General features: G+C 37.8%; 2 protein-coding genes across 3 annotated transcripts; one reads left to right on the top strand and one right to left on the bottom strand.

Annotated features, from left to right (window-relative positions):
- Positions 1-360: 360 nt before the first annotated feature.
- LOC121201383 (catechol O-methyltransferase domain-containing protein 1-like) lies at positions 361-7484 on the top strand. Of its 2 annotated transcripts, none has more exons than XM_041067201.1 (7): positions 361-487; positions 2679-2803; positions 2936-3041; positions 3587-3705; positions 4614-4668; positions 6905-7038; positions 7132-7484. In XM_041067201.1, the coding sequence occupies exons 2-7, from the start codon at positions 2699-2701 to the stop codon at positions 7282-7284; spliced, it is 672 nt and encodes a 223-aa protein (XP_040923135.1). In that variant the 5' UTR covers positions 361-487; positions 2679-2698; the 3' UTR covers positions 7285-7484. The 2 variants fall into 2 exon arrangements, with proteins under 2 accessions (XP_040923135.1, XP_040923134.1); XM_041067200.1 differs by lacking the exon at positions 361-487 and adding an exon at positions 844-995.
- A 58-nt stretch (positions 7485-7542) lies between these two features.
- LOC121201381 (voltage-dependent anion-selective channel protein 2-like) lies at positions 7543-11361 on the bottom strand. The gene is made up of 9 exons (XM_041067199.1): positions 11225-11361; positions 10393-10463; positions 10216-10265; positions 9560-9712; positions 9414-9466; positions 9087-9314; positions 8766-8916; positions 8500-8557; positions 7543-8412 (listed from the first exon to the last, which is right to left on the bottom strand). Exons 2-9 carry the CDS (start codon positions 10457-10459, stop codon positions 8321-8323), a joined length of 852 nt encoding a protein of 283 aa, XP_040923133.1. The 5' UTR covers positions 10460-10463; positions 11225-11361; the 3' UTR covers positions 7543-8320.
- Positions 11362-11922: the final 561 nt, after the last annotated feature.

Here is an 11922-nt window from a genome sequence, read left to right as displayed (position 1 = left end):
ACAAATGCTCATCTCTAACTCCTAGAAGACATACAACGTCTTGTTTTGTCCAAGCAACAGACCAAAACCCAAAAATCTTCAATTTACTGTAAAGCAACGCCAAGAAAGGGAGAGAATTCTCACACTGAGAACCTGGACTCATAAAAAGTTACGGATAATATTTCTGCTCTTTTAATGAAATCGGTTGCAAAACTTGTGGCAGAATAAATCAACACGGTTGCAGTGGTACACAAGTACAAGATGGCACAATCTTTTTCTCATATCTCCTTTACATGCTCCAATTAAAAGTGGCATGCACTGGCACGCAGCACCGGGACCCCTGACAGTGGGCGTCTGTTTTACAGTCCTATCATAAGAGCTGCAGCAGGTCATATGACCGTTATTAACTATACATGACTAACCGTTTTTGTAAGGTTCGTTAGAGCAGGAATTCGTTCAGTCGCTCTCTTCAGACCCTGCGGAGGATCCTCTGAGACGCAACTTTGCGGTGAGTTGTTTTGTCGTGTTACTATTTGCATGTGGGAGTCGGTTTCGCTCCATGTCTCAAGTCTTAGCCCGGTAACGTATTTATTCACTTGGAAGTCTCTGTCTAGTTCATTGGGTTCAGGTCAAGTCATGTCATGTCAAGGATGTATTTTAACGCCTTTTTCGTGTGGCTAATCTTTGCTGGAGGAGCTAAACTGCGCGTTTTACATTGTCCTCAAAGCACAGTGCTGCTAAACACAATGACAGTCACATGATAGGAGTCAAACTCATACTGTACTGACACAAATGGAACTGAACTCCACCATAACCGCTGCTGTCGCTTTAATCTCGCCCTATCTCGCGGTATTACCGTTCAATCCTTAGCCAACACGGAAGCGCTTGGGATCACTAATTGAATCGTGTGGTATTACATTTGTCTTAAAAAGGGATGTCTTTTCGTAATATTTCCAAAGAGGCGCTGGTCGGATCCATCACACTGGGTGTGGTTTTTGTCGCCGGTTATTTCTTCGGTAAGAGCGAAGGCTTCCGAGACTACAGATCTGAGTTTAGCTTTATAACGTCGCTATTTACCTGTTCGGCAAGGTGTGTATAGGGCAGATAAGTCAGTAGAAGGCAATGAGTTATGAGGCAATGAGTTTTTGGCCTCGAGATACAATGACATTTTATGTAGTCCTGCTGGTTTTACGGAATCTGTACAGAGGAGGAAAACTGTGAAACCATGTGTAATTTTCTTCTTTTCACAGACAAAAAAAAAAGGGGTTCTAAGTCATACAGGGTTTAAAGCTCTGAGTGGAAATACAGCTAAAAAATACAGCAGCTTACAGTGTAGATCTGGGCTTATGTGGTCTGGATCACGGGGGAGAATATTCACTCTTTTGGAAACAGGTGTAATATCAGTATACAGTATAATATCTAGTACATGTTGGGGAAAAAATGTAAGGGTTTAACAATTCACCACTGGGCAATAATTATTCTAACTGGCTGTGTGAAACAGTAATATACTACTCTTATTGTAGCTGTCTTAATACTCTGAATTTTTCAGTTTGGGGATTATGTAAATTAAGAAAACAATGAATGTGATTCATGAAGGACTTTAAATGAATTTAACAGAGGTTTATGGAAACAAAGTAATGCTGCAGGGAGTGGCCTAAATTTGAGTCTTACCTTGAGTGACCTTAAAGTTCCTTTTATCAGCTACGATTATATATCGCACCAGGTGAATATTAAATCCTGCGCATTAGAGATAAAAAAAATAAAACATTACTGAAAGTATTAACATGATGAATCTATTAAAAGTTAAGCTAAAAAAAAAGTTAAAAGGGGTGACAGATAAGTGGGTGGCGTAAGGCAGAACTAGATGAGTTATACACCTCTTGTTACATGCACACCCAGTTAAACTTTCTGAGTGATTATACAGAAAGGTTTAAGTTTGAAGAAGGAGCTCAGTGGTCGCCGTTTTGGCAGTGATGATGATGTCATTGGTGCTGTGGGCCACTTTCTGGAGGTCAGAGACGCCAACTTCAACATCCATATGTTCCACAACAGCTGGACTTGCAGTGTTCAAATACAGAAGGGGACCGTGCTGAAAAATAAATGTGCTGGGTTTTCTAAAAGTGACTCCTTCTACATTAGGCCACAAACGTATCAATCACCCCATATACGCATGATTATGTCAATATAATAAACTTTCCAGAGAAACTGCCTCAGGTTTACAGAGCTGCCCAGTACAAAGGGCAATTCTACTCAATCATTGATTTCCCCATCCAGCTCCTGTTGATTCTGATAATGGTGATTACAAAACTACAAAGTGCTGTCCAAGCAGAGTTCCTGAAGTGGCCACCTGGTGAATATTAGAAACACCTCGTGCACATGCAAACCACAAATTTAGGGAGACAGATGTCACATGAATGTGTCAGCCTGGACTGATTCATTGTATTGTCCTCAATATGTAAAGCTATACTTTCTCAAAATTTCCACTATTCATGTCTTTATCTGTATCTGTTGCTGGTTCAATAATTGCATTTCCTCACTGAAATCATTTAAGTTTTATCCAATTAAAAAAAAAAAAAAATACATTAACTAGACCAGACTTTCAGCTTCCTGAAAGATGTATATGCTGGATGGTAGGTCCCATGACATCACTGTGCTCTTAAGATCCTTATAATTGTTTCACTGTCTGTGTTTGTCCTCAGGGAAAAAGAAATCTTACAGAATGAGCATCTCCAAAAGTCACTGTGGGGGAAAAGACAACCCACTGATGCAGTATGTCCTCAATCACTCCATGAGGGAGCATCCGGTCCTGAAAAAGCTCAGGCTGGTAAGGATGTCTTGGTATCTGGAATAATGCTGTGCTCTGGTACAATTAGGCACCCGCTGTCATAAGATGTAATCATGTTTCACGGTGTAATTTGTAAAACTGATGCAGCTGGTTTCCGCTCTTTGCTTTCAGAGGACAATGGAAGACTCCTGGAACATCATGATGGTCGCCTGTGAGCAGGCACAGTTCATGGGCAATCTGGCAAAACTAATAAACGCCAAGAAAGCATTAGAGATCGGTAAGGGCACTACATTTAACATCACATGCAGATTCTGAAGCATGTACATCTGTCCCTGTTGAGATTCTAGATTCTTTTACTCAACCTTATTTTGGAACCATGGCTTATTTATATCAGGATTGCAAAATGTTTTCTCCTACTTAAATTATTTTCGATGTAAGGTTGCGTCACTGCATCATTATCACTGCTTTCCCTGTCCAAAGTGTTTGTCAGGCACAGACACACTTAAAAAGCTGATTAAAAACCAGAGTACATGTATATGTAGCCAAGAAACCATTTTCTCCCCAAGAAATCTAATTGGGGAAATAAGGTTTCTCCATTTCTATTCTAAGACTTCAGAAATCCAGTTTCTGTAGTCTGTACTGATATTTAAGAAAGCAGATTACTTCAGAAAGGCAGCAGTAACCTGGTTACTTAGGTGCACGTAAACACACTGGCTGTGCAAAAATAGAATGTTATTCTGAGTAACTCTAAAAGCGTCCATTGTGCCCTTTTTTATTGTCATCCATCATGTTGATTTTAGTGCCTCCTCGTTGCATTTGCAGGAGTATACACAGGTTACAACACACTGAACATGGCACTATCTTTGCCTGACGATGGAGTTGTGGTGGCATGTGACATAAGTGAAGAATACACCGGCATTGGAAAACCCTTCTGGAAAGAGGTACAATTCATATCCATGTCTCATTATATGTCAAAACACTGTAAATGTTATTGATGGGTTCAATATATGATGTGTAATACTGCTGTATTATTCCCATATTGCAAAGTGCTGATCAGTGCAGAGGATTTTCATGCACCACAGGTAAAAGACATACTGTTTGACACAAGTTTGTGCATCTGCATGTGGAGCAGACGTCAGTGTCTGTCTTTTGTGTGATAAAAGACGACCACTGTACCAGTCTGCCAAAGGGTGCAGCACACCACAAAACAATTACCAACCCAAGTCAATGGACAACCATTCTCACAATCAATTAATCGTTTACATCATATACCAAATTTCTGCTGTTTCCAAATTCTCTAATGTGAAGATCTACTTGTTTTCTCAGTTTTATTTTTACTTGACTGTCTTCAGGGTCTGGACTGTTGGTCGCATAAATAAAAGCAATTTGAAGACATTTATTGGCGTCTCAGAAATTGCGATCTGCAATTTTTTGATTCTTTCCATTAAATGATTAATTGAAAAAAAATAAATCGCTTGATTTGTAAATAATGAATTTAACTATTAGTTGCAGGCCAATGGGAGTGTGATGATAGAATGTCAAAAGAAGCACAGATTTGATTTTACACACTTAACATTTGATTTTACACAATTACACAATTTTACACAATCCACCTCATTCTCAGTGTTTCAAATCACACAGTACACTGAATAACTGGAATAAAATTTTATTTTAGAGAAAATCTGCTTACATGCTTTTTCCTATGCATTCTTGCTTACACAAGCAAGTCAAATATTTTGAAAAGGCCCAATACATAGTTTGTGTACAATAAATAAACTTACAGACAACAGTACCTATGCTGATATCTCTTCTCTTTTACCTTTAAAAATATTATTTTTTCTGTTTACAGGCTGGAGTTGAGCACAAAATTGATCTACGCATACAGCCGGCAGTGAACACTCTAGGTGCGGTAAAACATTTCTTAACTCTCTGACTGGACACAATTTCCTAAATCAAAAGCTACAGCCCTCCTGAAGTCTTGTGCCTTAATTTTTTATGAAAGAATACAGTGGGATTAAAAGATATTTCACATCTACAGCTGCTGTAATCTCACTGGGGCTGTTGCCCTGTCATTGCCTTAGCTTAAGGTTTAAGGTTTATGAGAACCAACCTTTCTAACCCAGTTTCTGTGTCCTGCAGAAATCCTCTAGAGGTCACTGTAACTGAGGTTTAACAGAGGTTTTTAAGGTCATAGAGTTAAGTATAAGAGCAGATTTCAACAGCTCAGACCAGGTATGATCTTATCGCAATTCATTCTGATATGAGAAAGAGGATTACTGATTATATGACAAGCTGAAGAGGTCAATTCATAGTAACCCTGTATTGATAAATTATTATCTTTGCAGAGTTCATGGCAGAGCTGCTGCATTGTATTGCATTAGATTTTACACGTGTACCTAATAAACTTTCCACTGAGCCTATTGCAAGATCCCACTGCAATTTTATTGTACCCTAATATTATCAAAATATTTCTGTTATAATTAAAAGAGCAATTATCAATGGTGGAAAGGAATTAACATTTACTCAAGTACTGTACTCAAGTACAATTTTCAGGTACTTAATACATAGTATTTCCATTTTCTGCAGCTTTATAATTTTACTTCATTACATTTCAGAGAAAATTTCTTCTTTTAACTCCACTAAATATACTTACTAGCTTTAATTACTAGTGATGCTACAGATTTAAGAAAAAACAAAAAACAAACAAAAACAAAACGGTTTTACATTGGTATAAGATCAGACTATTGATCTGGAGCAAAATCAACAAGCTACCCAGCAGTATTTGAAATAATTAAACTTACACAAAACTTTATCAGCTTCAACAGCAAAGTGATACAGACATGTAGGTATCAGTAACCCAGCACCACAAAATCTACAGCCTGCAAAATGATCATACAGCATACAATCAACATATCTTTTAAACAATATTTTAAAAAACTGAACATTATACCCTTCATGAAGGCAGGATTTATATTAGACTTGTACTAGTTTTAGCTTGGTGCACCTAATAAACTGCCAGTTGGGTATATAATCCAACAAGATCAAATAACTGGCTACCATGCTATAACTGACAAACTAAAACATAACACTTGATATTGTTCCAGTGTTGTGTTTTAATGATTTCCGTAGCAATTACTGATGTGGTCGGTAACGTGGAAGCTGAAATCAGTTTCCTTAATTATCAAAACACCACACGACAGTCAGGTGCAGTTTAGCACACAGGTGCGTTTTAGCTAACCCCGTTCAGATAAGCTAGTCACATGTGAAATAACACAACAACAGAAATCACAGTTTCAATCATTTCAACTTTAAATGCACCATAAAGACACAGACAAATAAAAGCAGCTGACCGGTACATAAGGTTTGCTTCAATACCTGGATTCCGGTCGTCCTTCCGCAGAGGAATCCATTTGCTGCTCCTCTGTAAATCCTGCAGTGTCTTTAAAAACACCAGTGTAAAGTCTCTCTGAATCAGCTGAATACACAAACGTGCTTTAGTTCACTTTTGGAAATGTTTGTTTTCGCTTTATTCAAATGTTGAATGGCGGAAGGACTGTGACGACGACTAGTGACGTCAGGTGCACAAATCGTAGAAGAAGTCAGCGCGCGATCACGTGTCCTTTGTTTTTGTTTTTGTTTTCTTTTCTTTTCCCCACTTTATTTTGTTTTTTTATTATTTTAGTAACCAGTATATATATGTAGTGGAAATCCTACCAATCTATTATAATAATAGTAATAATAATAATAATTTCATCAATATAATTCAGTGTACTTATCTAAAATTAAGTAAAAAATCAATACACATGTTCAAACTAAGGCTATATGTAAATGATACCGCCTGTTTATTGCACACTACTTGCTCATTAATGCCTTTAATCTTAGATCGCAGTCTGTTAAATTACATTAAGGCGTCTATATAGTTGATCTAAACAATGGTAAACTCTGTTTATCTGCATCAGCCTATATGGCACAGTTTGTGAACCAGACTGATCTATTTATCTCGTGGTTTTTATGGTTTCAACCCTTGGTTGTATGGTGGTGCTACAACAGCTAACACCTTGTGCAGCAGCTGTTACCAATGCAATGTAATGATGTAATCTTATCGTGTCATTTTTCTGTCTTTCCTGTGGTTTCTTTCAGATGATCTCCTTGCTGCTGGTCAGGCTGGAACATTTGACTTTGCCTTCATTGATGCAGACAAAGTTAACTATGACAACTACTATGAAAGGTCTCTGCAGCTGTTGAGGAAAGGCGGCATCATTGCCATCGACAATGTAAGCCCTTTACCCAAGACAGGTATTGAAGTTTGACTTCTAGCAGTAGGATATTTCAAGCAGCTTAATCTTATAAACAAATGTTTCCTGCAGGTGCTGTGGGGTGGGAAGGTGCTGAATCCGGCTCCTGATGACGCAGACACTCTGGCCATTGACAAGCTAAACAAGAAGTTGCACAAAGATGCTCGCATCAGCCTCAGCATGCTCACAGTGGGAGATGGGCTTACACTGGCTGTCAAACTATAGGATGTGTGTGAGAGGTTCAATAGATATTTCGTATCTGGGATATGTGATGGTAGCTGTAACATATGTACGTGTTACTGTCTGGGATCATGTTACTAAAGGTTAATATGGAGATCAAGGAACACTGTATTTTTAAGTGATTTCAGTGTTATGTTTTATTACAGGACACAAGGATGAAAAAAGAAAACAAACTGTACATGTCATTTGTTTCTGAGTGCACGATTATTTAACCAGACTAAATACTGTTCTCCGGATGTCTAATTACATATTGAAGTCAAATTACAAGAGGATAAAGGTTGTTTTCAGGACTTTATTGTAAAGGTAGACACACACCAACACACAAACTGCATCCTGATTAGTGTCACAGTCCTCAAAAATGGGAAGAAAAGTGGATGATACACTCAGATATTCTTTCACTCATGTCACACTGAGGAAAATAAAAATCCATTTAGCATTTTCCTGCAACTTATAAGCAGGTATTTAAGGTAATGGGGGTCTAAAACGCATCACACAGCACAATTAAGCTTCTCTAGGAAGGGAAGGTAAGTGAAGACCTGCCAAAATTGATAAGCATCATTTTGTTGGAGTAACCCTTCCAACAGGCAGGGTCACTACCAAAATATAAATAAAATGTGCAAATAAAACAAAGGAGAAAGAGCTTAAATAAATGTGCAAAATAACAGCTCAGATTTACATTCTACATTTTCACACTTCAGCAACATATCAAGGTTGTGTTTATTTGAAACCATTCCTGGATGATCAGACTAAGGAAGCCAACTCTCAACACCCAGAGGAGGGTTTTTCTTTCATAATGGAGAATAAATTGGCAGAAGGAGTAACTGATAATAGATACATGTGCCCGAAACATGACTAGTTAATATAACCACAACAAAAGGAGGCTACTGGAAAGTTTTCCATCTTAACAGTGCATAATTTTTTTTGTTTTGGCTTCATCTTTTTAAAATATCTGTTGCTGACCAGATAGGAACACTTGGGGTCAGATTCAGCTGATATTATTATGAAATGGCAGAGCAGATCCTCATGCCTCCAACTCTAGGCCCAGACCTAGTTTGTGACCACCAGCATTGATATTCTTCCCATCCACCAGTGCAGAGAGGACCAGTTTCATACCTGAAATAAAAACAAACATTTTTAAGTGAAATCAAGCTCCATAATGTTTGGTAGTGTTTTCAAATGTACAGTAAAGATGGTCCATACCAGGTCGTAGAGTCTGGGTGTATCCAATTCCTACCAAGCTGGCATTATTCACCTTAGCCTGGAAAAAAAATGCATTATATGATGTAACTAGAAAGCATCCAATAAGCACATCTGGATCCAGATCTACATAAGAACAAACAGTAACAGACAATCATGGGATATAATCACTTGTTCCTTAGCCTATAACCTTATTTTCCACCAAATTCCAGCAGAAACAGAAAAATAAATCTAACTACCTTGGGAAAAGTTTTAAAAAAGGCACTTACTGATATGGAAGCACTGGGGTCTAACTGATATTTGGCAGCAATTCCAAAGCAAGTGCCATTGCTGCCTGCTGTCCAGGCAAGATTTACAGCAGTCTCCAGTTTGTCGTTTACCTTCTGGTAAATGGATCCGCCAAACTCTGAACCATTGTTTCTTGAAAAAAAAAAAAAAAAAGAAATTGAATATGAGTATGTTTCAGTTTTACCTGACAAAATACCACATGATAAACTGATCAGTGAGCTCTTTGGAAAGCTATTTGCATTTCTCTGGAGTTAAGGTACTCATCCTGCTTTGTTCAAATATTTGTTGATCCTAAAACATACACATTGGTGTGGAGCTGGAAGTCCCCAGTCTTGTAGCCAACTGCAAAGTTGCTTTGGGTCATCTTGGATTTGGCTGTGTCAAAGGTCATCTGGTAACCTGCCAGCCAGCCCTCATAGCCAGCTACTGCTGCTCCATGGATAGTAGGACCAGCAAAATCTAAATCTACATCAACACCAGCATTGAGGTATTCCCTTTTATAGGCTGTCTTGACCTTGCCACTCTTCTTGCTGTGAAATAACAAAAAGAGAATGAAAAATTAAGGAGCAAAGGCAGAAGAGTGTTCTTTAAGCAGTGATTTTTCAATTAACATATAAGCTGCAGCTTACCCGGTATTTGGTGAAAATGTAGTGTCAAAAGTAAGTTTCAGCCCTTTAGTGATCTAAAGAAGAAAATCAATCCATCAGTCACACTTAATTTAAAGTAAGGTGTCATTAGTGGGATGATCAGCAGCATCACAGAGTTCTCAATTTACCTGATCCTCAACACAAATTTCTGTTCCAAGTGTGTTTTCCGTGGTCCACTTCTCTGTGAATGTCAGCCCATACTCAGCCCACTTGTACTTGGTTTCCAGGGTTCCAGTGACTTTGCTGGTGTCTACATTGGATGAGCCTGACGTTTTAAATTCCTAAAGTGAATACAAGAGGAAGTTAACAGTAAAGGTTGGAGAAGTTCATCATCTATCACACAGCTGAAATTTATGGCGCCACTTAATAGCCAAATGGTTACAGCACATAACACATAGCTACAACACCCATGGTCTGAGTCTGGCCTACTGATCTTTACAATCAAATGTCCAATAAAGATAATTCTATAAAAAGACATGAATTTACCATATCCGTATCATAAACAAACACTTCCGATAAGCTTAACTTTCTTATTAAAGAATTTGGACCACTGTACAGTACGTATGGAGTTGAAGATTTTAGTTTAAAATCTTCAAGTCCATACATAAACTTGTGAAGGTCAGACTGTAACATTTGTTCTAAATTACCTCAGACACAGTCTGGCATTTTGTTACAGAAATTCAGTTGACATATATGCTAATAATGTAGTATTTATGAAAATCTAGTATCAACTGATAGTACCTACTGCACACTGCTGTCTATTTATAGTAACCGTTATACGCACCACTCCACTTGAAGACTTTGTCTTCACATCAAGCTTAACCATTCCAAAACCTGCAAGGACAGTGACAGAGAGGAACTACTTCTTGAGCTTGGTAATGCATTTCAAACAGCCAGCCTGTCCTCTGAAGGTCAATAAATAAACCCTTATAAAACTGCCTTTTATCTTGCTTCCAGTTACCATATCCCTTATTGAAGATGTCCTTTGCTGATTTTCCAAGGTCTGCATATGCTGGAGGAACTGCCATTATGCTGTCACAAAAATAAAAATGCAGAAAGTGTAAATGGTGAAAAGTGAACATTTTCACCAGTGCATGTAACAATTTTTTGGTTTAACACATTTATAAGTTTAATTACAACAAGGGCTCTAGCTACCAAAGCAAATGCTAAGGTGTGTGAATATATAGTGAATATATTATGAGAATAAATGATGAATGAACAATCTGTTTGCCAATCTGTAAATTAGGGGAAATCTGCACTATTTCTTCAGTTTTGGCAATGGCCTGACTACTGATTTAAAGTTAACTTTCAAACTCAAACACGTTATATTGAATAGTTTTTGGGTGTTGTCCTTAAAGTTTCTGTTGCCACGCCTCTTCATTGTCAAGGTTAGACTGAAGGTTTGTCTGAAACACTTCAGTCTGCTTACACTGACCAGGAACATGTCTCTTTTCAGGCACGAATATTATTATCAAATCTGTAGTTTGTAGAGTATAACGCTTGATAAAGTCTATGCAGAATAATGTAAAATGTAACTGAAATCATTTAATGTGAATTAGACACATACGCAGTCGGAGATTGCTTGTTCGTTTTACGATTCACATAGGAATTCACTTTTGCCAAAGAAAACAGATGTTATCAACACAGTCACTGTATTTTGAAGGAGTTTGAACACAGTGTGGTAGGGGGCGTTTTCGGGCTAGCAAAGGTTTGACAGTTTCACAGCCATTTTGCTGACATCCCAACAAAATAAAACACGAATAACCCGAGTAATTATATGGCTTATTACTTACTAGTATTACTGATGCTGTTGATGATGTTGCTGTCAACTTGTAAGATTTAAAAAAGCGACAGAAAACGCTGCAGACACCGGTGTAGGACGATATGGAGGAGACACTGCAACAAACACCCTCCTGACCTCGGCGCTGCCAAGACCCGAAATGTTAGCTGTTTAATTTGTGCCCGTCTGAAATCGGAGCGAAATGATCATTTTGTGATTCTCGACGAGTCCATTTACTATTTCTTGTATGGCGTGACAGCAGCAAATGAAATTATTTTCATTTGCACAAGTTTTTAATGACATATTTGTGCAACCAGCACACCGGCAAGTGGAAGACTGCTAAATCACCATGGCAACCACTACGCCAACGCAATGAACGTTTCCTTTTTTAAAAAAACTTACTATGAAAAAAGAAAAATACCAAAAATATGTAACATATGTTACACATATTTAATATTTATAGCAGTTAGAAAAAAAACAATCTATAACATAAATATTTAATATTTATTATACAGTATTTCACAGCAGTAATGTCATATTCCTTAAGTTATATGAATAACAGAGTAACTTAGAAAAGGCAATCTTTGTCCATCTTATTGTTTGTAAAACTGGGGGTACTTCATACATGTCCCCTCAAAATCACATGCTTATTATTGGTTGGCATGCACAGCAAACAATAGTTTTCAACAACTTAAGAAACTTTATCTCTCA

The sequence above is a fragment of the Toxotes jaculatrix genome, chromosome 21 (genome assembly GCF_017976425.1).
Source record: "Toxotes jaculatrix isolate fToxJac2 chromosome 21, fToxJac2.pri, whole genome shotgun sequence".
NCBI classification, from domain to species: domain Eukaryota; kingdom Metazoa; phylum Chordata; class Actinopteri; family Toxotidae; genus Toxotes; species Toxotes jaculatrix.
Note: the sequence above shows the minus strand (reverse complement) of the source record. Positions and strands in the feature narration are given on the sequence as shown.